The 24182-nt window shown below is 53.2% G+C and overlaps 9 protein-coding genes across 9 annotated transcripts; 3 read left to right on the top strand and 6 right to left on the bottom strand.

Annotated features, from left to right (window-relative positions):
- Nucleotides 1–5572: 5572 nt before the first annotated feature.
- Nucleotides 5573–7198, bottom strand: A1O1_08708 (uncharacterized protein; the record flags this gene model as incomplete). The annotated part of the gene is made up of 7 exons (XM_007729566.1): nt 5573–5710; nt 5734–5936; nt 5994–6067; nt 6128–6147; nt 6214–6267; nt 6331–6446; nt 6580–7198. 7 exons carry the CDS (start codon nt 7196–7198, stop codon nt 5573–5575), a joined length of 1224 nt encoding a protein of 407 aa, XP_007727756.1.
- Nucleotides 7199–8007: 809 nt separating this feature from the next.
- On the top strand, nt 8008–9254 carry A1O1_08707 (uncharacterized protein; the record flags this gene model as incomplete). The annotated part of the gene is made up of 2 exons (XM_007729565.1): nt 8008–8156; nt 8417–9254. 2 exons carry the CDS (start codon nt 8008–8010, stop codon nt 9252–9254), a joined length of 987 nt encoding a protein of 328 aa, XP_007727755.1.
- A 136-nt stretch (nt 9255–9390) lies between these two features.
- On the bottom strand, nt 9391–10587 carry A1O1_08706 (uncharacterized protein; the record flags this gene model as incomplete). The annotated part of the gene is made up of 1 exon (XM_007729564.1): nt 9391–10587. The coding sequence occupies one exon, from the start codon at nt 10585–10587 to the stop codon at nt 9391–9393; it is 1197 nt and encodes a 398-aa protein (XP_007727754.1).
- A 603-nt stretch (nt 10588–11190) lies between these two features.
- Nucleotides 11191–12259, bottom strand: A1O1_08705 (uncharacterized protein; the record flags this gene model as incomplete). Its single annotated transcript, XM_007729563.1, has 2 exons — nt 11191–12071; nt 12130–12259. 2 exons carry the CDS (start codon nt 12257–12259, stop codon nt 11191–11193), a joined length of 1011 nt encoding a protein of 336 aa, XP_007727753.1.
- Nucleotides 12260–13763: 1504 nt separating this feature from the next.
- Nucleotides 13764–13970, top strand: A1O1_08704 (uncharacterized protein; the record flags this gene model as incomplete). Its single annotated transcript, XM_007729562.1, has 1 exon — nt 13764–13970. The coding sequence occupies one exon, from the start codon at nt 13764–13766 to the stop codon at nt 13968–13970; it is 207 nt and encodes a 68-aa protein (XP_007727752.1).
- Nucleotides 13971–14806: 836 nt separating this feature from the next.
- Nucleotides 14807–16105, top strand: A1O1_08703 (isovaleryl-CoA dehydrogenase; the record flags this gene model as incomplete). Its single annotated transcript, XM_007729561.1, has 1 exon — nt 14807–16105. One exon carries the CDS (start codon nt 14807–14809, stop codon nt 16103–16105), a length of 1299 nt encoding a protein of 432 aa, XP_007727751.1.
- Nucleotides 16106–16173: 68 nt separating this feature from the next.
- Nucleotides 16174–18123, bottom strand: A1O1_08702 (DNA polymerase eta subunit; the record flags this gene model as incomplete). Its single annotated transcript, XM_007729560.1, has 1 exon — nt 16174–18123. One exon carries the CDS (start codon nt 18121–18123, stop codon nt 16174–16176), a length of 1950 nt encoding a protein of 649 aa, XP_007727750.1.
- A 1653-nt stretch (nt 18124–19776) lies between these two features.
- Nucleotides 19777–21183, bottom strand: A1O1_08701 (phosphoserine aminotransferase; the record flags this gene model as incomplete). The annotated part of the gene is made up of 2 exons (XM_007729559.1): nt 19777–20373; nt 20452–21183. The coding sequence occupies 2 exons, from the start codon at nt 21181–21183 to the stop codon at nt 19777–19779; spliced, it is 1329 nt and encodes a 442-aa protein (XP_007727749.1).
- A 661-nt stretch (nt 21184–21844) lies between these two features.
- Nucleotides 21845–23661, bottom strand: A1O1_08700 (uncharacterized protein; the record flags this gene model as incomplete). Its single annotated transcript, XM_007729558.1, has 4 exons — nt 21845–21973; nt 22048–22409; nt 22473–23298; nt 23389–23661. The coding sequence occupies 4 exons, from the start codon at nt 23659–23661 to the stop codon at nt 21845–21847; spliced, it is 1590 nt and encodes a 529-aa protein (XP_007727748.1).
- Between the last annotated feature and the right edge of the window lie 521 nt (nt 23662–24182).

Genomic DNA, 24182 nt, shown 5'->3' with positions numbered 1-24182 from the left:
ACGCAAGAGACGGAGAATCTTTGTCCTTGTCTGGAGTCAAGGTACTGGGTTGCACTGATCAAGAAGACGGTGCCAACGACCACCTCCGTTTCAGACCTCGTCTATGATAAAATCAATGCAGTCAAGCGGGGAAGACTAGGTTCAGGCTTTACCTACTACTCGGTGAAGAGTTGTCCAGGGATGCCGACCAAAGCTTGGGGAGCGGTCTGCAGGACAGAAGGATCCCAACTGGCTTGATTCCGATGATAAACTTACGGATGAGGCTACCAAGACATGTCTCTCGCAGCGAGTTGCCTATGTGTTGTCTGATGGCGCTGCACCGGGTCACTTGACTCCTATGCAGCTGCATTGTGCACGACGCCGGCCGCAGTTTACCTTGTACGTAGTCAAGCCATCTGAGAACGGTCTCCTCATCTACCCTAGCAACTTCTCTGGCTAACCTCGGGTGGGCCCTAGCTCTCTCAAAAGTCGTGTCATGGATCCAATGGGCCGGTCGAGGAGGAATTGTCACCCTCCCATGTAGGCTGATAGGCACCGTAATCGTTGCAAGCGGCAGTTTCATTGCTGCACCAGAAGCCGGCCCATTATCCAGCCATGCAGTGCGCAGTTATTCGTCCCCAAACCCTGGGCCGCTTCGTGGAGGACAGGATCTGAACAGGCGGAGTATAGTTTGTTGGCCCAGAAATTGGTCCGGTTAGCATGAGGTCCAATGGCGCGAAATAGGGACCAAGCAGAGAAAGCGAGCAAAGGCGAGGGAGGGTCGGCTCTAACCGCAACGCCGCAATCCGTGTCACCACCAACTGGCACCCGGCCTCATTCGAAAGATGCCCCTTGATGGTACGTCTCACGCCGGTCACAAGAATAATGATAGAAGTCTCGCCCCCAGGTTTATCTGCGCTAGCTGGCAAAGGTAGCCGACTGTCCAGTAGTCCTTCTTGTGGGTGTATCCCATTTTGACAGAATGTCATGAATCACGCGGCACGGCTCACCGCATGTTTGGAGGCGGTCGCCACGGCAAATGAAAGCGACGAGCTGGCGTTGAGCCAATGATGGCGATTCGACGGGTTGACGCAGCTGCAACTGGCTTCGTGACATTGACTCGCCGCCCTCGATGCGAACAACCTGCAGCGGTGCCGCACCACTACGGGCCCTCCCATCGTACGAACAGCCAGCGTCGTGGAAGCGAATTGGAGGCTGCAGCCGATAGCATCGATGCAGAACAGAAGGCCGAACGGTCGGTGGGACAGTAGTAGTGCAAATCGGAATGCATCTCCCTGCGGCCCGGCTCTGGCCTGGATTTCTGCCAGGCCAACAAGAACGCTCTACCAAAATGAGCAATCTTTGGTGGATGTCCGCATGACTTGAGGCCTACCTACCCTAGCCCGCTGGATGGAGAGACAACCTATGAGCCGACCTTTCCAGCCAGCCTCAGATCCTTGTTCCTTGGAGCAGATGTTGCCTGTTCTTGAGGTCTTACTGACAATCCAGCTCGTGTACTTGACAGTTCGCCATAGGGTTGACGCAATCTGGACTGGAGGAGGCATCGACGGCGATGAGGTGGAAGACTGGGAGCTCTTGGAGACAACAGGACAACTGCAGAAGCCCGGGGTATGCTATGCCTACTAGGCGGGGGATAATTACCTGGTACCTACTTCTGGCGCCTAGAAGGAGGGACCTTAGGGACTGCTAGTACCTAAGCCTTCCCTGGTAGGCACAGGTAGGTGTTCTGTAATGCAGTGTTTGGTTTTGTTCGGTTTCGTTCTGTCACACCGCCAGATCTTCTCTTGTCATGACATGATCACATGACCGGGGCTTCATGCAGTGCCAGATGACGGCTCGTCCCATGAGCCAACTTCAGTAAGTGCAGCGCAGCGCATCGCAGGCAAGATTGTTTTCTATGGGCCTAGGCTGCCCCTTCTTTCTCAGCCCCAGTTGTAACTTTCCGGGCTCCCTCTCACAACCCACCACAAATCCTATTCCATTTTTTGGCCGACATTGACAGCACCTCGTCTTCCTTTCTTGGAGGCCATCGAGAGAAGAGAAGAACGAAAGGAGCAATTGAGGTGGAGAGGCACACCCCTCGCAAAGACACGGGACGAATAAGCGAAGCTCAACCTACACCCACAAACATCCCCTTGTCATTGCTAGTTACCTAGTATACCTACCTACCTTAACTAACGGCTCATAGGCCAAAAGAGCAGGGAACGAAGAATACAAATTAGCGCTCATACAATGTTACCCTCCACAGTTCGCTTCAACGCAGGTGACAGGGAAACGTCCCGCCAAATCTGGCGGTCAGTACTACTACCGCACGCTTCCAAAGGTTTCGTCGATCAAGATGCTCTGCGGTAGGAGAAGCGTACCTAGCACAGAGGACACACCACCGCACACCTCAATAGCGCAGCACCGATCCTGCGTGGAGGTCGTTAACCTCCCCCTTGCCGTCTGCCTTTCACAGAGCCTCGTTCCCCGTTGTCCTGAGCACGCACACACCACCTTTATGCTCATCGTCCCCGCGCCATCCCAGCCAGGCGTGGATTTCGGCATCCAGAACCATCTTGCAACGGTCAGACAGTGGTATGTCGCATTCCTGATACTCCCCACCCACGGTAGCATCTGCTTACTGTGCTAGTATGTCTAGGTAGCCAGGGGCGGAACCTCTGGGGCTTACGACACTCTTAAGGCGGGGTTCCAGGCGTGGGGTCCCCCGAAGTTTCAGTGTTGGCCACGGCAATATTTTAATTTCCTTCAAGTTGCCCCTCTTCGCTTCGTCCCCATTGATCCAGCTCGTCTCTACCTACCTAGGTACCTACTAAGGTACGTACCGTTGCTCAACCCGATCAGCTTTCATGGATGTTGACCAGCAACCCGAAGATGAATATATGACCTTGGCAGATTCCACTGGCATCTTAGGCCAACTCCCAGGAGGTTGGCACCAATTCAATTGGTTGGCTAACTCTCTCCAAGGCAGCCCTCCGAATCCTCTGAAGCCAACTTGTCCGCAAGTCGATGCAACGTCGTATAGCAAGCTGTTGATATTCAGCCGATGGGCGTTATTTCCCCTCCGAAACCACAGACACGGAAGAGTCTGGTGATCCTGACGCCTTTGAAAGCGGAATGCAAAATGGGATCCAACAATGAGCACCAGCCCCGTACGGTGCCAGGACAGAGCAGGAAGCAGCTAGAAGAAGACAATCCAACGCCTTCACCCCTGGAGGTTTCTCACAGGCAACTTCGCATACAGAGTCCATTACGTCGAGCTATACTAACCTTCGTCCAAGTATACTGTCGAGCAATTCTTAGGTGAGAAAGATTACAAGTCTTATGAAATCGAATGAAGTTGAAAAAGTTCCCCCAAACTCCTTGTTACTATGGAATGATGCTCAACCCCAGAGATTGTTTCAATTGTCTGGCTGGGTCGTCATGCCTGATTACTCTGTACTGTAAGCTGTTCACAATTTGTCCTTTGCATCTATTCCCCCAAATCCACGACTGCATTACAACGGCTCTCGGCGGTACGAACAAGCTATGTATCACCAACCCATCATTTCACGTACTACTTCGCAGCCTCGTGAGCCACACCCGGATGTTGGACAAGACATTCTCAGGACACGGGACCCAGTACGTCGAACACAGCTTTGATGTTGCCGATGGAGTAATACAAAGTTCAATATCAACGTCGATGGCTAAGACCCCACATCTTGCCGATGGTATGATAGAAGCACCAGTACCCTCCTGACTTCTACTACGTACTCGAGTCCGTTAAAATGACAAACTACTAGGTGCACTGCAAAAGGCCAGTTCAAAACACGCCAGCCAATGCGTTTGAGTTTGACGCGCTTCCCTCTGCCGATCTTGTGTCAATGCCTGTCATGACCTGTCGTGGGCCCAGCGGACCTAACCACTGCCTGTCAAAACTCAAGGTGCCAAGTGTAGATTTCGAGAGTGACAGCGAACGGCAGCTGGCAGATGGCATTGCAATGCAAGGCAGAGGAAGGAAGGAGCACAAGCAGAGCTTGAAGAAGCAACATCGTTTGTACATACTATTGGCTACCTATCACAGTACCAGCATGGCATCATCGCTCGCCGACTTGACATCTGCTTCGAGGCGCCCAGCTGCGTCCGGACTCTGTACAACTGCAAACAGCAGTATCATGTACACATGATGGTGCACACACACCTCCAGATCATGCTCCACTGCAATTGCTACACTGGCACAATAATCAAGTAGGTGGTAGGTGTGGTACGGGTGGGGAGGTTGAGTGCTTGCGCTCCGTGCTCAATTTTTCGAGATTGATTTGACAATATACTAACTGCCACGGTAGACAAGCACGAGCCGCCTTGTGTTCGGGGCAAAACCTCTTCGGACGTCCCCCGTCCATTTTTGCTCGATCGAGTAGTATGTCGAAGCCTGCTTGACTGCGGTTGGCATTGTGGCGAGCCTTGCATTGCGACATTTTTCCCCCTCAGGCTACCCGTTTCAAGCTCAGTCATCAGATGTCTCGCCACCGCTGGATTCGTCTTCGTCCGGCATGACGACGCTATTGAGATATGTGACCTGTTAATTGACAGATAGTGAGTAAATCATATTTCCGATCCTACGGCGACTTCAGAGTTTTGACAATCCGGATTCTCACGGTGGGAGAAAGGTTTGGAAAGTCAGAATTCCAGCCTGGATCCAGACCAGCCCGCGCTCTTGTTGAGGACCAAGTAAGGTGAGTCAATCGCTTGACGAGCTGGACCTTGGTTGGGACATGAGACATGGGGGCAACAGAGCAGTGGCAGACTAAGAGCCACGAGCCCATCCAGTAGTCCCAATACGAGTCACGCTGGCAAGCAAGGATTGTTTGCAATAGTATGCTACAAGAGTCGAATAGGAGGGCAAAGGTGGAACTCACAAATGGTACCAACACTCCAATCAACTCCAGTATTGCTTGCAAACCCTGGTCACTCACAACCACTTCGTCTGTTATGGTCTTGCCTAGGGTGATATTTCGCAAGCGAAGCAATTCGATGTTGGGATTATCGGCCTCGTATCCCTGCAAGACACATGATGGTCAGAGGGGGTCTCAACACACAAGCGAGATTCCAATTCAGGATGGGCCGGATTGGCCAGTGCCGTGGCTTTTCTTCGTTTTTGCAACGACCAAACATGCTGTTGATAGGAATTGCCCACATGGCACCTCGCTTGGGCAAAGAGGGTCGACCCGAAGGATTGGCTCAACGAAGACCCATTCGCACACTGCCCGCTCCGGATGGCCCATTTTCCCGTCCGCAAGGATTTTCGTTTTCGTCTTGCGCTGTCCACATTATTGATGGTCTCTTGCCTTGCTGGCACGTGGCACTGGCTTCATGGCTCCCAACGCGAGACAGGTCAAAGACGATGGAACCAATTCGTCATGCTGCGAACACACCAAGAGTGGCATGTCTCGACAGCCATTGAAAGCTGCACAGGTTTGAACAGGAGAGAGCCGAACCGGCCTCCTGTGCTCCCCATCCATCAGACGACCGTAACTGCAATGACGAATGACCCTCTTTCGGTTACGTCGCACGGGATACGGCACTTCCACGTTCACGGAAATCCCAGCAAAGTGCATGCAGCGGGAGCTAGCTGAACTGCTGACCGGAGGAGGATAGCAGCGGCCTGCACGGACTTCGTCGAGCCCATGAATCCAAGGGACCCGTTCAGTGGCGGAGACACGCGAGCGGACTTCGGGAGGAGATGGCACGTACCTTCGGTTTCGTTTTCAGGGCATTTTCAGAGTTTTGTGCGGCAAATGCCTCGATCGCCTTCTTCTCGTCGTTCGGTATGCCACCCAATATGTGCTTCCGCATCCGAGGATCCGTCAAGATCCGCCTCAACTTCTTCGGCCGTCTGTCGATGGCAGTTCTAATGAGCGCTAGTGGCTGCGCTTCCGGCATCCAAAGTCCAGCGCCTCGGACACACCAAATCAGCTAAGAAGTCGAGGAGAAGTGGGGATGCTTGTCCATACCGACGAAACTTTTGCCTCCGGGCTGAATTTGAACGTAATAGTGTGCATAGGGTCCTTTTCGCCCCGTCCGAGACCTTGACGACGTCCGTCAGACTAAACACATTCTTCTCCTTTTGATTCGACACATTTCATACCATGCAGCTGAAAAATGAGGCTGGAAGCAGTGTCAGTTGACCGGGATCATACAATGATTGGATGGCGCCTGGTGGATTAGACATACCTTGTAAGGGGTCGGGTCGGATGAAAACCGAATATCGCGGTATATCCTGAAGACCTAGCATGTTGATCATCAGCCTAGGGCATATGGCTTTAGGAAGCCTGAAGCCTGCAGCCTCACCAGGTCCTTGGGTGGGAGTTCGGGAACTGTCTCGTCAAGCTCGGAGATCTTCTCCGTCAGCGTTTCGACAAAGCTTTCCCAATCTTTCCATGATTGTCGATAGTCAGGGTCGTGCACTAGGCGAAAAAATTAGTCGATCAGTTCGTGATAGGTCTTTTGGAAACAACAACAACAACAACAACAACAAATTGGTGATGAAAATTAAAAAAGGTCCAGGTCAAACAACACTCCTCCATGTACCAGACTTACTCTTGAGCCATTCTCTGTCGTTGTTTGTCTTGAGGTCTTTCAGAAAAGCCATGGTATTGGGATGGATCTTGTCGGGGACGTATCTGACACCTCCATCGCCCCTAGGCTTGGGCTTCTCGATGAATACCTCCTTGCCAGGGCCCAGCCCTGTTTTGACACCCGGTCTCCAAAGTTCTGTGCCTGCGTCGAGTTTGGACATTGTGGTGACAGCCTTGGACCTGGCACCACCACCACTGGCCTTCTTCCGTCCGGCACCTCGTCGCTTTTTTGCGCCCGCGTCTCCAGAGTCGTAGTCATCCTCGCTCTCGAGTTCTTCACTCGACGACGGCTCTTCCGTCTCTGAAGCATCTTCGTCCTCGTACCCGGAGTTGTCGACCTCGTCGGCCGTCTCCGGCTTCTCGCCCTCGTCACTGTCAGGATCTTCGAAATACTTGCTTTTGGTAGGCGTGATCTTGGAGCCTGTCGAGTTCCTGGCCGAGGCCGAGGCATTCAGTCTTTTCGAACTCCGACTCCCTGGAGTCTCTGTAGCGGTAGCGGGGTTCCCGGACAATTGGCGTTTGTGTGTCTTTGCAGGGGTGGGTGTGGCCTTGGTTGACGACCCTGATTTGCGACCGGGCATGGTTGAGAGCAGAAGTGAAGTGGTTAATGAGCACTGTTTCGCGTATGAATATCCAAGGAAGAGGGGGAAGTGGGAAAATGGGGGAATCAATGTTCGGGCAGCTAGCTGTTGATCCAATTCAGCAGCTCGACGTCCAAGGTGTGGTGTGGCTGTCGGCTTGCAATTGAAGTTCCCTTAGTTAGTACCTAGTAATTGACAAGTATCCCTCTAGATGGCTGTTCTGTCTGGTCGTAGCTACAGAGTTTAGCTGTCAACCGGCATCTCGCTAGTAGTAACATGCAGTGCCCGGAAAAGGGCGAAAACCACTCAACGCGTCTCACAACAAGGACGTGACGTGACGTGACGTTGATGATGTCATCATGTTCGGCCGACTTCAAGTTGCAGTCACGGGACCTGAATCTCAGTTTCCTGCTTCATGCTTCTCGACTACATCCTGTGTGATGTGGCGTGTATCGTTTGCGGCATACCTTATGCATGATCTTCCCTCAAGTACGGCGAGACGACAGAGTATGAACACAGCCATGGCGACATCCCACTGATGTGAATGCTGGCAGTACTGGAGGCATGGTGTCATGGTAAGTCGCCGGTGGTGGGAAAAGTCTCCGAATTCCCTCCACACATCGAGAAACACCCTGGCTACTTCAGGCATCCTTTATATGTGTTGGTTGAAGTCTTCTTCCACAACCTATCACGCTCAAAATATTGAGATATAGATCGAATAGACGAGTTCCTTGAACTTGTTGTGACGACTTGATTCGAGGCCGTACTTGAGCTCACCGAGAGCCTCAGACTACGGGTCTCACCCTGCGATGGCGGACGCAGATCAGAAGCACCAGGCCTACCATCATGAGCACGGCAATAGCCATACCCATGGCCACGAGCATGGCGGATCACACTTCCAACAGTCGCCCCGTCCAAACGACGAGGCTTTCACGGAAGCGAATCGCACGCATTGGAAGTAAGCAATCCAGATCATCCACTGACACTCCTATACTGCCCTCGTGGGACGCTTGCTTCTCGCGTCCCACCACTACGCGCAATCACCTTCATTTCTCTACAGGCGACCAGCGCGTGCCCCCAGATGTCCCTTCTAAGGCTCCCAAGCACCGAGTCTCAGACATGCACAATTCTCAGCCGCGCCTGTCGCGAGCAATTTCAACGCGACCTACTAGTACATTGGACATAGACTAACACTCGGCTCCAACCTGGTGTCTACAGTAAATCCGCCGCATCGTACACAGCAGAGCAATGGCAGAAGGACTTCCTCAACAAGATCACCGCATTTATCCAGCAGCACATCGACTGGATCGGTGTGGACTTTGTCGACCCGTCCACCGTCTTCGAGACGAAAGCGGGACTAGAGACTGACAGTCACGCGGCCAAACAAGTGCGCGTGCTTGATTACGCCTGCGGACCGGGCAGTGTGACGCATGCCCTGGGCGCCCGGGCAACCGAGTATATCGGCATCGATCTGAGCGAGAACATGGTGCAAGCGTACAACCTGCGCTTCGCAGTACCAGCACCCGCTTCTCAGATCAATTCCGCCGCAGCACCCAGCTCGAGACAAGGACCGGACTCAGGGCCAGTGTTGCCGGATCTAGAGCCAGAGCCAGAGCCAGAGCCAGAGCCAGAGCTCGAACCCGAGTCGTTCAACGCGCACGCAGTGGTCGGCAACCTCCTTGTACCGTCTGACCCGGCTCCGTCGAACCTGTCGTCTCCGGAGTTCTACAACTTTGATATTGTCGTGGTCGGGTTAGGGTTCCACCATTTCTCGGATATTCCTCTCGCCACGCGACGGCTGGTCGAACGTCTGCGGCCCGGTGGGGTGTTCCTGATCATTGACTTCGTCACGCATGCCATGGAGAATCCAGATGCGAATCCGGCCGTCAACACTGTCGCGCACCATGGGTTCAGCGAGCAGGACTTGCGGCGGTACTTTGAGGAAGCGGGGCTTTCGGAGTTCGGAATCGTCAGGATGGGCGAAGAGGTGTTGCTTCGCGGGACGATGAAGAGAGAGCCATTTATGGCTAGAGGAAGCAAGATTCGTATAGGCTGACTCCATTGCGCTGTGATGACACATAGCCGGTATAGTAGGAAAATGACATAGTGTCAGGTCATCTATCTGTGGATGAATGTGCACTGGTTACCTTCTCGGGTTGTTATTGTTGTTGCTGCTGTTCTGATAGTCCGGTTCAATCAATTCCTAGTGCGACAAGGCCGTCTTCCAGCTCGTCTTGTGCACCATGCGCTGAGGCTGTATTCGAGGCTCCATTCGAAGCCGGCGATGATGACGTCTTGTCCCTCTCCTTCTGTCGCTGAAGTCCTTCTTCGCGCTTCCTCCGCCGTCGCTCTTCTTTGTCTTCCCAGCCTGACGCACGCCCACGGTTCTGGATGGCAGATGTACCAGACCCTGTCCCTGTCTCTGAAGTCTCAACCGTGCTAGCCGATGATGGCGGTCCCGCCAACCCCTCGCGTTCCATCGCTTTTCTTACTTCCATTTTGAACCGCTCTCGTCGCTCCGTGTTCCATACGAACCGTTCATTGACAACACCGGCGCACAAGGCGAGATACTCCTCACCCACGAGGGTGTGAATGGCTTCCTCCGCGTTGGCATCTTCAACCAAGACCCCGACAACAGTCTCGAACGCCAGCCCGGCCGTACGCACTGCAACCATCGTCCCGTGCTCGGTGTCGTCCATGATGCGCAGGCTTTGCAGCCCACTCTCGCGGAACCCGGCATTGATGGCCGCTGCAAGCAGCGGCCGGGCGTGATGGAGTGTTGCACAGAGGATATGAAGAATGAGCGGGGAAAAGGAGAGATGAATCAGGCGAGGGCTCGGTGGGACGCCGCGTTGGCCTGCTTGAGACTGAGACTGAGACTGAGACTCCAACTTCCCTCGACTTGAAGACTCCTCCGACTGGTAGGCCGCTGACGGATCCTGGTGATGCGATCTGGGCAACGACGACGACGACGAGAGGCTGAACAAATCCGTAAAATACCTCTCTGTACCCTCTTGCGACCCTATACTTGTTGCTCCATCCTCTGTCGGGAGAAGAGGGACAGGATCATGCGAGACATAGAGCCACCGTCCACCACCTTTCCCGCCCGGCGAGGTCTTTGGGACTGACAACTTCTCCCCGGCAGTGGTTTGCACCATTGGTTTCGGTCCTTCAACAAACACCGCAACTCTGCCTGCGCAGCTGCTCGTCGTCACGAGACCGTCGTATGCATTGATTTCGGCGATCAGGTCTTGGATCTGCACGTCGACTGTGCCTTTGGGGGAATTGTCCGTGTATGCTTCCTCCGAGCGTTCCAGGAGGGCGAGGATCTCGGCCTTCTTGGCCACGAATGAGGCCGGGATCGCTGGCCGTGCCGGAGGGCGAGGCATCAAGGTGGACAAGGCTGGAGGAATGTCTGTCGACAATGAGTCCGAAATCGAGGTAACCCCGTTACATATACATTTGATACTTGCCCATGTACCGCAACAACGAAAACCTTCCAATCAGGAATCTGAGTTGTTCAGACCTTGGCTTGCTTGTGATTTCTTTCGACGAGGTGTAGTAAACATTGGCAAAAGGCGAAATGGTGGTTGAGTTCTTAGTAAGGGATTTTCGAAACCGAGCATCTGATTCGCTGGTTGAATTTGTATGATACTCTTTCCGAGACGGAACATGGAGATAAGGGAAGAAATGGTATGAGCATTGATATTCACTCCTCAGATGTGTCTCAATGTAATCATTTCCTATCGAGGAAGGGTATCAATCTATAGGATAATCTATGGGACGCCGTTCTAAAAGATCAAAAAGCCTTCTAGGCTATCATAGTCGTGCCGTGCTGTCTTGTCTGATGCAGACCCCAACGCCAGCTCCCTTCATCCATGCCGTTCATCAAACTCCAAAAACATCCAGCGGATCACATGAGATTCATAAATTCGTAGTATATCTGTCCAAAATCAAAGGTGAGACAAGAAAGCAAAATAGGCCGGGCGAGCCTACGCCATTGGTGCTGCAAAAGCAGTTTTGCCTTGTTCCGAGTCCTGGACGGTCGGGGCGTCTGTGCCGTCTTCTGGCCATTCAAAGACCACTTCCTCTTTGGATGGGGTGAAGACGGAAGAGAAGTTGGGTCTGCCGGCTTTGTTGCTGAGCCGTCGCCACATGTTGGCGCGGGGGTTGAAATTGGCCGGTAGACCTCTGCCATGGGTTTGTTCTTCGTCGAGTTTGGCGATCTTGATGACTTCTCTCTGGACGTCGGCGAATGTGTCGAACGGGATATAAGGTATTCCATGTTCTTGACAGTACTCTTCAAGTTTCAATCCCCGACGGGCGAAGAGGACGTCGGCTTCGCGGGCAGCAGGGAGATCAGAGAGACCATCACCGATGAAAATGATCAATGGAATAGTGCCGTTTTCGCTCTGCATCTCCCTGTACTCGTTGATCGACTGTGCCTTGTCGTGACCGAGATCGTTGTCATGTCTCCACACGGCTTCCCATTTGCTGCCGTCATCGGCGATCTTGACATCGTTGGCCACAATGCCAATGTGCTTGCTCATGTCTTCGCCGATGAAATGGTCTAGGACTCTTCTCAGGACTGGTTTGAGTCCAGCCGAAATGACATGGAATGGAATGTCGTTGTTGACGCAGAATTCGTGGAAGGTTTTGAAGTCGGGATCAATTTCGAGAGCCGTCTTCATGACCTCGAACCCATCTTCGAGGGGTACATTTAAGGAGGAGTACAGCTCGTCCGAGACTTCACGGAACGTTCGTTCTCCAGTTTCCATTTGTCTGGCAAGCTCTTCTCTTCGTTCCGGGCCGCAGCCGAAGTTATCGAATAATGTGTGACCGGTGTCTTGCTTGAAGATGGTGCCATCAAAATCTACTCAACGGTTAGAGGTTACGTCTTTTGGCAATCGAGTAAGTCATGTGGTCCATACCTGAGAAGATGACAATCTTCCGTTTAGTGCCCATATTGGCACTATTGGCACGTTGGATACCACGTCGAACAGGAGGTCCCTCCATCTGTTTAGACTCGACGTGCGGAGGAGTGGTTGCCATTGGAGCCATGGTTGAGTTTATTATTGAGCAATCTTCTGCAAAAAGGTGTTGAACAGTCCGAAGGAAAATCGATGGTTCAATGTTTTCGTGTTCTATGTATACCGGGAAGATATGTCCCAGAGCAATGGAAGATATGACAAAATATACGTAGGAGGCGACGAGGCTTGCATTAGTGTATCCACCAGGGATGATAGGGGTGCCATAGAGTATGCCCAGGCGTGGATAGAATGGTCTGGATATATCGTCACAGCCACTAAATCACCCATCTTGATCGATGCATTTACCATCGAGACCAACAGAAAAGCGCTGGAGTGATTGGCTCGACAGACATGAATAACGCACGTCGACGCCATTCGAGAGAATCGGCCAAGGGGACAGGCTGACTGCCACTGATTAACAGCCTTCTGTGGGTACCGAGATGGATCCAGATGCGGGACGATATTGACGCAAGCGGGTGGCGAAGCGGTCGACAGGTATCGTGGTCACTGGTGTACTTTCTAGCTTTGCCTTGCCAACGACCCCGATGCACAAGAGGTCTGAAATTGCACATGTTGAGCCGTGTGGGCCTCGTGTGATTCCAGTGAGAATGACTTTCTGGTGTGTAGCGCTGTATGATGACGCTATAGATCATGTAAGTATTGGCGGCGTAGTCCAAAATGTGGACATCTTAATCTGCGGGCGGACCACGAGGCGGTCAGTAGTCCAAGGCAGACAAAAGTTGAAATCGATATCATATTTCCCACAGTATACTCTGTTGAGATAAGTCAAATGCAGGATGTTCCTGAGTAGGGTGGAAACAAGAAACAAAACAGAGTAGGTATGACATTGTTCTCGCAATTTCTGAGCTGATCAGGAGCGTTGAGAGCCAAGAGGAATGTGGTGCGCTTGGAAGAGATAAGGAACTTGAAGGGGTGGGATAGTGGATGATATGATGATGTGGGTGAGGGATAAAAAAGATGGATCGAGGTTTTCCGAAAAGGGACGAATTCCGAATGTGGGATAGTCGACGGTGACCGGGTCGGAAAATGTGTTGTTCCGGCTCGGCAGGTGCGACCTTGGGGATCGTCAGCGGCTGAAAATGACAGACTCGGTTGATTCGATTCCTGTTCCTTGCCCTTCGATCGTGCACCGATCAGCCCGATCACTGCAACTCCTGTCGAGTCTTGCAGAAGGATCCTTGGGATTTCCATCTATGCCAGTGTTATCTTGAGGATGAATCTCTGAGATGGTGGCACTTCAAGCAAACTGACTGCACAGGGTGTCCTTCTCAGTCAGATCCAGCGGGTGGTGCTTGCCGCGCAGCTTGACCGCAGTGGCAGCAACGCACCTTCCTTGTTCATGTTCAGCAGCAGTCGTCTCCTGCGCCAGACTGTTGTCAAGGCCAACAAGCTCTCCCTCTCGCAGTCATTCGCCATGACAATTAATGACGATATGCTCACGCTTTGTACCTTTAGCCAGTTCTTCTGTGTGGCACAGTTGCATCCCTCCACAAGCATCTTTGTTGCAAAGAACCATGAATGAACGACGGCTCCTCATGCTCGAATCGTACCATGCCCAAGGCTCTAGCAAGCAGATGTGGCGCCTAACCAATCCTCCGGGCTTACCTTTTTACGACAACGTCGATGAGCTCGCTTTCGTCCGACCAGCTCATTGCCGTCCTGCGGTAATAGATGAGGTGTCCAAGATCATGGCTCTTATCTCCACAAATGATGAGTGGTAAAGGGACACTGTCCTTTCGTCGAATTCCCTGACATTGTTGGCAAGGAGATTCCTCGGTGTCATAAGCAAAGGACCAGCAGGAGACATTATGAAGGCGGATGGGGAGGGTTACAGACGTGCAATCATTGAGAAAATATCGAGTGGAGGACACTTCTGCACCTGTTGTGGAATGTTGTGCCAACGAAAGTATGGGAGTTCAGGTTCCACACATTCATTGGCAGGCCGCAACTGACTCTTCAGTCCCAATTCTGCGTCGCTTCGCAGGCATTCCACGAGTTCGACAACACCCAACAAGGCTTCACAGCAATACCTGCAGCCTCCAGCTTATGGAAATTCGAAAGTAGCTTGATAAGGGCTTGCAAAGTAGGACGCATCAGCTGCTGCACCTGAGGACGAAGGGGGACTGCTGCGGCTGTATGTAATCCCGGCAGAACGTTACTATCGTGCATTGTGCCTTTCTTGCTGGCGTGTCTCTTGAATGAGCGACAGGCTACCTCATGCCATGCAAGGCGGTTCCCCCAACTCGTGACAGTTTGTTCGTCAATGACAGATGCATAGGAGGTTTACAGTCCGATGTGATAATAGAGTACCAGAGTCAGGCCAGCAATCGCAGTTGAAGACCTGGAATCTAATTCTGGGGAACCCCACATGATCATCCGCAGTTCCTCGGTAGCGCGGTTACCAACGGCATTGCTCCGCTCTGGGGTACGAGGGGTACAAGGAGTTGCATCTTTAACGCTGACTTCCCCCATCTACATTCTCCTTCGTTGTATCTGTACTGCACCTAGCACCTCAGTCACGCCCGCTATTGCTGGTTGTGGTCTCTTGGTGCTGATCATGGCAGCGTCGATAGTCCCACGCCTTGTCCGACCTGGCATACGTCTCGCTAGAAACACTCCTCTCCTCCCCTCCTCTGATTTCTTGAAGACAACCACCCGGGCAGCTTCCACATCCAAGCACCCCAGTGGCTTCACACCTCCCACTACAGAAGACCTATACGAACTTCGCGAAAGAGTACAGGAGTTCACAAGAAGAGAGATCCCCGAAGAGGTTGCCGCAAAGACTGACCAGTGGAATGAGTTCCCCAATGAGATGTGGAAGAAAATGGGGGAGGCAGGGTTCCTCGGCCCGACTGCCGATGAAGAGTACGGCGGGTTGGCCATGGGATACCAAGCACACTGTGTCATCAACGAGGAGATCAGCCGGGCTTCTGGTTCTATTGGTCTATCCTATGCGGCCCATTCCCAGCTCTGCGTGAATCAACTGAATCTAAACGGGACCAAGGAGCAGAAAGAACGGTTCTTGCCCGGTCTCATTTCCGGAGACAAAATCGGCGCTCTGGCCATGTCAGAACACTCGGCAGGGAGTGATGTCGTGAGCATGAAAACAACGGCAAAGGCCGCCGATGGGGGCTATCGACTGAACGGTACAAAGATGTGGATCACCAATGGCCCGGACGCCGACTACATTGTAGTATATGCAAAGACCGAGCCCGAAAAGCAGAGCAAGGGCATCACGGCTTTTATCGTCGAAAGCACATCCAAAGGATTCTCTGTGGCCAGGAAACTCGATAAATTCGGCATGCGAGGGTCCAATACTGGTGAACTGGTCTTCGACGACGTCTTTGTTCCCAAGGAAAACATCCTGGGAGAGGTTAACCGGGGCGTCAAGGTCCTGATGGAAGGCCTAGACCTGGAGCGGCTGGTTCTCAGTGCCGGTCCGCTGGGCATCATGCAAGCCTGTCTTGACCTCGTGCTGCCGTACACCCACCAGCGGAAACAATTCGGTCTGCCCATCGCACACAACCAGCTGATCCAAGGCAAATTGGCCGACATTTATACCAAGCTGCAAGCGGCAAGGGCATACACCTACGCAACTGCCAAGAAGGTCGACGAGGAAGGTCAGATTCGAACACAAGACTGTGCTGGAGCGATCCTATATGCGGCCGAGCGTGCCACTGAATGCGGCCTTGACGCTATTCAGCTGATGGGTGGCAATGGTTATGTCAACGAAATACCGGCTGGGAGGCTCTTGAGGGATGCCAAGCTGTACGAGATCGGAGCTGGGACGAGCGAGATCAGGAGAATGGTTATAGGCAGAGTCTTCAACAAGGAATATGCAGAACAGGGTATCTAGGCGCGTGCAACAACAGACGTAGCATCTGTATGGCCGAAAACCACGAGCTCCAACATTGGCCACCGCTGTCAACCAAAGGCGAGGCGGCTCTGGCCCTTTTCGGGCTTTGAGCCTCGCCCTCGTGTACCAATCCCACCACGTTTGGGTTTGGTGGATATCTGGCCAGGTGGACGACTGTTTGCCGGGCTCTTGACAGCAGGGGACTCTTGAGCTTGAAGTTCTCTGGCAAAGTGCCAATCCTCATGTTCAGCTCTGTCGGTTTCGGCAATGGACTTTTGACAACTCTGGCAGAAATATGCAGCGATGTCTTGCTGCTGCAAATCCGGAGACTTGTGGGTTTGGTCCTCGTGGGTATCGACCTCATCCTGGGCACTTGGTTCGTCGGCAAAATCGTCTATTGGTTCCTCCTCTGGCTCCTCTCCGCTGTCGCCACGGGAGAAGAATCGGGCAATGCTGGTTGCTTCGACCAGCTTGCGGCGTTTCTCCGGTCGCGTGTCCTCAGGGTTTGGCGTGGCGGTGTTGCTTCGAGGTGGCGGCTCCATGGCAGCTCTGGCTTCGTCACCCTTGAGAAGAAACATGTCAATACCTTTATTTCCAGACACGCCGTCTTCGAAGCCACCCACGCTCAGGGAAAGATTCGCGCACGGCCATGCTCTGCCATCCACGATGATCTGGCCCAGCAGAGTCTTTGCGAGCTCGAACAGAATCGTCTCGTCAATCTTCCTGCCTTGAGGAATGGGCAATTGCTTAGATCGGGTCTGCGCGCCTTGTCGGTGGTGTAGGGTGATAGTTTTGGGTCTTCTCTTGTTCTCGGTCACACCCTCCTCAACGAGTCGGGAATAGATATCGGCCACGAAGATACGTAACCATTTATTCGCCTGTTCTGTGGTGTTGATGCTCGGCCGGAACGATTTGGCCGATAACATCGACTTGATCTGCGTTCGTGAACTGACCTCACTATTATCCTCGCCACGAATGATGCCGTAGAGCCACGTGCCCGTATCGTCACCCAGCTTCGCCTTCAGCTGTTCGACAGGAGTGGCGAGCAGGTCCGTGATCTCCTCCGTGCCGAACGTCTCGACGACATGATCACCCAATTTCCCGCCCAGATTGCGAATCTTGGTGAACTTGAACCCGGACAGGAAATGCTGCACCGCGCGATTGCGCACAATGGTCTGCTGATTCGGCTTCCTGTACCCAGCGCCCAGCTTGGCCATCATCTTGTTGCGCGCAATCCCCGCTGAGCAAGTATATTTCAGTTTCTCATAGAGAGATTGACGCACGCCCCTGACGATCTCCGCACCGATGTTCATCACCACATCATCCCAATCGGGGTCATCGTCCTCCGTCTCTGCGGAATCGAGATCGACGAGCGCGTCAGCGTGCCAATCCAGCGCGGTCGACGGCGGCAGCGGCAGCCTTTCAGTAGGATCATCGTACGGGGCATACCGCAGCTCCGGGTATCTCTGCAACAAAACGCCATGAATCTGCGCGGACAGATCGAGAAACACTTCGTCAATACTGGCCCTTTCGACCTTCTGCACCGGCGGTGCGGGCAGGATCTCCTTCAGCAGCGCCAGCGTCTTGCGCGACTCGAGCCGGTACGGGTCCAGCGACACTTTGTCGGTCTGAATATGGCGGGCCGCATCGTCGCGGTAGGCCCATCGGTCGTCGCCCTCGCGCCACGTCGCGACATGCTGTACCACCAGCTCGGGACATTTGGTCTTGGCGTCGGTCACTGTCACGTGGCGGCTGAGCCCGAATGCCCGGGCCGGGTAGTTGATGGCGATCAGGCCCTGCCACTGCTGCACCGCGAGAGGCTGCGTCTCGGCGACCCCGAGCCGCACCATCTCGCATTGCGCGTAGAATGCGTCGTAGTCGATCAGCGCGATCACCCGCAGCGGACAGCTCGTCGACGACTGGCTTAGCAGCTGCAGGTGTCGGTATGTGAAGCGCGACTTCTTCCTGCTGGGGCCTGTAATGGGGGACGACAGGTGGAAGGGCTGTGACGACGACATTGCGATGGATTTGTCCCCTCCAGGACCGCTTGTTCATGTGCCAGACCGTCACTGCAAGGAGGATATCCTTCGCTGGTTCGACGCTGCTGCTCGTCAGTGGTGATGACTTCTGGGCCAGCCAGGCTCAGCCGAAACTGCTGGTCATATCGTATGCGGCGGATCGACGTGTATCGATTCTATCTTAACCAAGCCTGAAAGAGATGCTGGTGGTCCCATGTTCGAATGTGTTGACCACTGCTCTTGTTCGGACTAGCATGGAGGACGAGGTAGGGTTGAAGTTAATGCTGATATAGTACAGTGGCAGAACCCTCTTTAACGCGTGTAGTGGTTGAAATGGAGGACGCGTGCCGTCATCGATTCTTGGCTCCACTGCATGCAACCACTTTACACCAAATGCACGTGATATGTCTTGGCACGGGCGGACGACAAACTTGCAACTTGCATCCTGTTTGTGGTTGATAACAAACCATCCCAGACATATATTCAGACTTGCGCAATATCACCCTCGCACGCTGTCCAGCGCAACAGGGTATTCAATAAATAGGTTGTAACCTATAATGTTGAGATTGACCTTGAGTCCTCGCACCTGGATCTGACGAACACTGGCTACTCGGACGACGCTGTGAAGAGCATAGGGCAGTTATGGATACTTGGAAGAGGATGCGCAGGCGCCGCCCAAACAGCAACGCCTGCCAGCCTATCTTGCGCGGCAGTTCGACTGAGAAAAAAGCCGAAACAGGTGACTTGACCTGAGATGATGAAAGTAAGTAGATACATACACTGGCAATGCCTGCACACAGGCCTTGTCAAGCTGGATATTCTGCCTCACCTACCTACGCGTGAGAAAGCCCACGGGCAAACGCCTCTCGAGCCTCACGTGGCCATGAAACAAAAACCAAAAAGACCAAAAAGGTCTGCCGTCCCGCCTGTGAATTGAACAAGCCACCCACGATTCTGCAAGACTTTAGATCAAAATGACAAAAACTTTTGCCCGAAACCCCCGATAGCCATTTCCTCGTTCTTAAGGTCTTCTATGCGGGACGTTCGAACCAAGTGAAACCCCCGGTTGTTGCTGTCATATTCCACTGATCCGCCCGGCCAACGGTGTCCTCGGAGAACCCGAGATCACACGCTCTTCTACCTTGCACGACCAGGGATTATGCCCAGGGGTTCTTTCGTGAGAGCTCCTTCTACTTTGGGTTTGGTTTGCTTGTTTGGTTTGGTAACGCACCACCTCGACTAACCACTGCGCCATCGAGGCCAGGGTTGGGCTCGGTGGATTGTCGGAGGAAAATCCGTGACTTACACATATATGGGCTATAATCCACGGCCGCCAAGTGTTCGGTATTGGGCATGTGACGCTGCGACTGACACCAGACATATGACTTTCCTTTCACTACAGTGTGCGCCAGTGCACTGGTGACAGGGGATCGTGCTTCGTTGGCTTCTACTTACAAGACCGACCGCTGGGGACCGACTTTTGGCTTTGTAATGGTACCGGGAATTGAGGGTGTGAAGGTTGGGATAAGCATTGATTCTTTTGTCTACGTCCCTGGCATTTAGGTACTTGAGTCGAATGTCTGTGCCGTTTGTCCAGCTTTTGGAGGTTGAACCTCGATGATACGAATTATCAAACCCAACTTTTCCAATCCATCATGACTTTGCAAATTCAACCAGGTAATCCGCCAGTTTTTGAGCACTTTCCAACAACACGGCGTTGTAATTGCTCGCTCTCATTCCACCTACAGACCGATGGCCTTTCAGGCCGAGCAGTCCTCGTTTCTCGGCCCCGGCCAGGAAAGCCTTCTCTTTCGCCTCGTCGGCCACCACTTGACCGTCGGATGGGGTGCCAGATATGATGCGGAAGCAGATGTTCATTCGGCTGCGCACGCTTTTGTCCGGTACGACATGGTACGTGTCCGGATGAGCGTCCAGAGCGCCGTAGATCAGCGCTGCTTTCCGGTCGGCAACCTCTTCCTGGCCGGAAACTTTCTTTTGGCCGAATGTCGACACCAGCATTTGTAGCACGACCGTCGCCACGTACAGGTTGAAAATGGGCAGGGTGTTGTACAGACTGTTGTTCGAGGCAATGGTGGAGAAGGAGAAGATGATCGGAGGAAGAGCCCCGGACGTCGGGAGCACTGGCGACAAGGCATGAAGGAATGTGGGCGGTGGGACTAGGCTGAGGAGGGACTTTCGAATAATGACAACAGTGATGCCAGTAATGCCGAGGTTCTTTTGTGCACCGCCCTTGGGTGGATGTTAGCATTGCTGAGGCGAGAGGAAGAAGAACAGGATGCCGCGGGTCTAGGACTGAGTCCGACTCACAAAGATCACACCAAACTTCCTCACATCGATCTTCCGGCTCAGGAAATTGCTCGACATATCAGCCACAACGATCCTCTCGTCGTCGTCTTCTCCTGCTCCGGTCGTGCTCTCCAGAGATTTGGGAAAGCCCGGGAACTCGACGCCATCGACTGTCTCATTGTCGCAATAGTATGTGAAGGCGCTCCCCTTCGGAGTCAACTTCCACTCCTTCTCGTCCGGAATCTTCCCGAACTTGCCGTTGTTGCTCTTCCTGGCATCCACGGCGACATTGACATACTTGGCACCGAGTAGTCGGCTGGCCTCCTGGCTAGCCTTGAGCGACCAAGACCCCGTGACGAGGTAATCGACCTTCAGCTCAGCCTCGACTTCTCTCTTGACGCGGTCCAGGACTTCCGCATCCTTTCCCTCGCCCAGTTCGGCGATGGCCTTCCTCCGGCGTTTCTCGATCCAGTATCCCACCAAGTTCTGGACCGTGGCACTGAACTCGCCCGTCCCTCCCGCTTGCATGAATAGGACATCGTATTCGTCCGTAGGGATGTCGTACAGCGTTGCCAGTGCATCTTTCGCATCCGAAAGAATCTTGTTTGCTGTAGGTGAACGATGCGAAATCTCCGCTAATGACAGCCCGGTATCTTGGAAATTCACAAAAGCTTGAGCGCTCTGCTCTATAGCTGCGGTTGGGAGGGGAGCGGGTCCTGCGCCGAAGTAGGCGATTTCTGAACGACTAGGCATACTGAACTGTTCAACAGGATATGTGAAGACCAGGATTTTCAGTGGTCCAGTCCAGGCTTCCCTTGTTAGTGAAGCTGCCTACCCAATCTCAGTTTGACGCCTCTTGAGATACTGTTGCAGTGCTGTCAGTTAGTTTCTGATTAGCAAGGAAGTTGGCCTTCTCTTAAATAGTAGGTGGTGTTGATCTTTGGCCAGCAAGATGAGTCAATGGCGTCGTCGAAAATGACGCGGAACACGATGATGAGGCCATGCACGTGACTTTGGAGAAAAGACTGTCCCGGTCACGTGACGTCAAGTGTGACTTACCTAATCCATCGTTACTGTCTTCGAATAGAGAGGTATCCGTGGCCAATGTCCCTGTCCATAGAGGACTCCATCAATTTACCATCAGATATGGCGACCAAGGCTATATGAGATCAAGATCATGAACGACACATCATCATTAGCTAAGAGTAAGTACCAGCCGGTCGTGCGTGGCGCCTCCCGACAGATTTCTCTTAGCATTTATGTGTGGTCTTTGGTTGAGATCGTGGTCATCCAAGCCATCATACATTTGGTATAGGTACGCTATCGGCATGACATAGCAAGGCGACACGACACATGTTCCTTGACAGTTGTAAGCTTCTCCCCTCCTTTGCCACAGCAGCTCCCCTGGGACTCTTTAACGGCCGAAATGCTTGATCTCCAGATGTCGAAGGACAGGATAGCTGAAAAGGACGACCACCAAGACAAAGTAATTTCCGACATCTCCTCCAGACGATCCAATCGGTTTTGCAACTGGGCCGATGAACTGTATCCAGGCAGTTAGCATCTTCCGTGCAAAGTGGCGTAAAGAGCGCATGGCTATGTTGGCTTTGAACTTACCCAAGTTTGGTCCATGCCTAGAAAACTTATCCCAATGGCAATCGCCAGCGTGACACAGCCTGCCAGACCCAAGGGCATGCGGCTCTGGTCCTGCCAGCCTTCAATGTCGTAGCCACCGAGCCGAGGGCGGAACCAGAACGCTTCGATGGCCAGAACGACTCCAAAGCAAATGGTCCAGTACCCCAGCAGAGAAAGGAAATTGCTGATGATGCTCTCGAGCGAATGTCGGCCACCCCAGCCGAGGCCCAGACTGATGGCTGCAAGGAGGGTATTCCAGACGAAACGCGGCACGGCCATGAAATGACGGCCCCATAGTTGGATCGACAGCGAAGACGAGTAGAGGATGGCGATCTCGTTGCCCACTTCAAGTTGGCAAGGTATGTCAGTCATGCAACAAGGCAGGGACGGAATGGTTGGTCACTTACTGAAGGACAGAGCGTACATTACGGCCACGAATCTGGAGTAGCCCAGAGGACGCATCGTTGCCATCATCAATCCGCCGAGGCCGCCGGTTTTGTAGACGGTACTCAGCTCTGAGTTGGTATTGACCATGCCCCCATATAGGTTTCCGAGAATGGCAATGAATGCGGTTGGAAGGGTCAAGCCAATCCAGGTCAGTCCGAAGAGTAGCCATTTGTTGGTCTTGGGCGGGTAGTGGACGTAGTAGTCGCCCGACATGCTGCACCAGGCGGCCGAGGAACCAAAGAGGATGGCAAAGTATGAAAGAGCGGCTCCACTTCTGTCCAGTGCGCTCACATACGACAGGCCTGGTGTGGGTGAGTAGTATCTGGCAGCTTGGCCATATTGGACACAGATAAGCACAAAGATCAAAATCCAGGCGACCGACTCGTACATGTGGATGACACGGAAGCCGAAGAAGGAGATGACATAGGAGCCCAGAAGGACGATGATGATCCCGACAGCGTCGCTGAGAGTGTCCCCACTGACACCGCGCAACAGCTGGCCGGCAATGATACAGTTGATGGTGCCAAAGCCGATGTTGACAATGATGTTGAGGAACCCGCAGAACTTGGAGCCCCAGATGCCGAAGGCGAAACGTGAGGCAGCGATCTGCCTGAGACCCAACTGCGGGCACAGCGTGGCGGTGAATGCTGGGATGATGGACCCAAACGCAACGGCCAGCACTGTCACCCAGATTGACTCGTTGACGGAGAGGCCAAACCTGGGACCTAAAATGCCCATACTGACATACGACGGGGACGTGAGCATTGAAAGCCAAAAGAAGATCATCTTGAAGACAAGCAGTCAGCATCACAATGGTTCATCGAGAGAGACCAACCAGGGAGGAAGATGTTCTGTGGCATCTTGTCCTAAACATACATTGGCAAGACGAGGAGGGTGGCGCTCGCTCTCGAGAATCCTCTGCGCACCCGTACCCTCGACATGCAGCTTCTTGTCCATCCACTCTTCAGCCCCACGAAGCTTTCGCAGGACCACATTCCCCTCACGAATGCGAATGACTTCCAGCTCTCCTTTGCCGAGATGGACGGACGGCTCTGCCACACCGCTTTCGAGCGATGAAGCAGGACCATCTTGGACCAGGAGTCCGGCTTTCGAGGGTGGTGCCGTTTCGCCAGAGTGTTTTTCGGCCATGGCGGCAAATGTGCGTATCAGGCCCAGGGGCAAAGTATCGGTCTTGCGATGTCGAGTGTCGTATGATAGCTTGGAAAGAAGAGAAAGGTGAAAGAGTCCAACACGGCGGACAATCAGTATGGATAGAAGATGTTCTTCCTTCCCGGGAAACTTGGTCATATATTTCTTTCACCACTCAGGGCATCATCCAAGATATATGCAGCTGCCAGCGCCGCCGACCGACCATCTTGGCCAGGCAGATCCCAGCCATCGTATCAACATCTCCCTGCTAGTACCTGCGCAAGGGATCGGCCAAGACACCGTCGATACCTGAGCGTGACAGACTACAAAGATAGAGAGGAATGCATGCCAGACCCCAGGCCACAGTCTCATGCTGGAGGATGGAAATGGAGATGAAGTCGTCCCGGCAGCTAAACCGCAAATGGTTGATATCTGCGTCGACAACCACGCTAGCTCTCTCGGATGTCAGTCCTTTGACTACGACCGTGATCCTTGATAACCGTGGATGTTGTTCTGGGTAC

Source organism: Capronia coronata, assembly GCF_000585585.1.
Source record: "Capronia coronata CBS 617.96 chromosome Unknown acBCG-supercont1.8, whole genome shotgun sequence".
Classification (NCBI taxonomy): Eukaryota; Fungi; Ascomycota; class Eurotiomycetes; order Chaetothyriales; family Herpotrichiellaceae; genus Capronia; species Capronia coronata.
The sequence above is the reverse complement of the archived record's forward strand: the minus strand, read 5'-3'. Positions and strand labels throughout refer to the sequence as shown.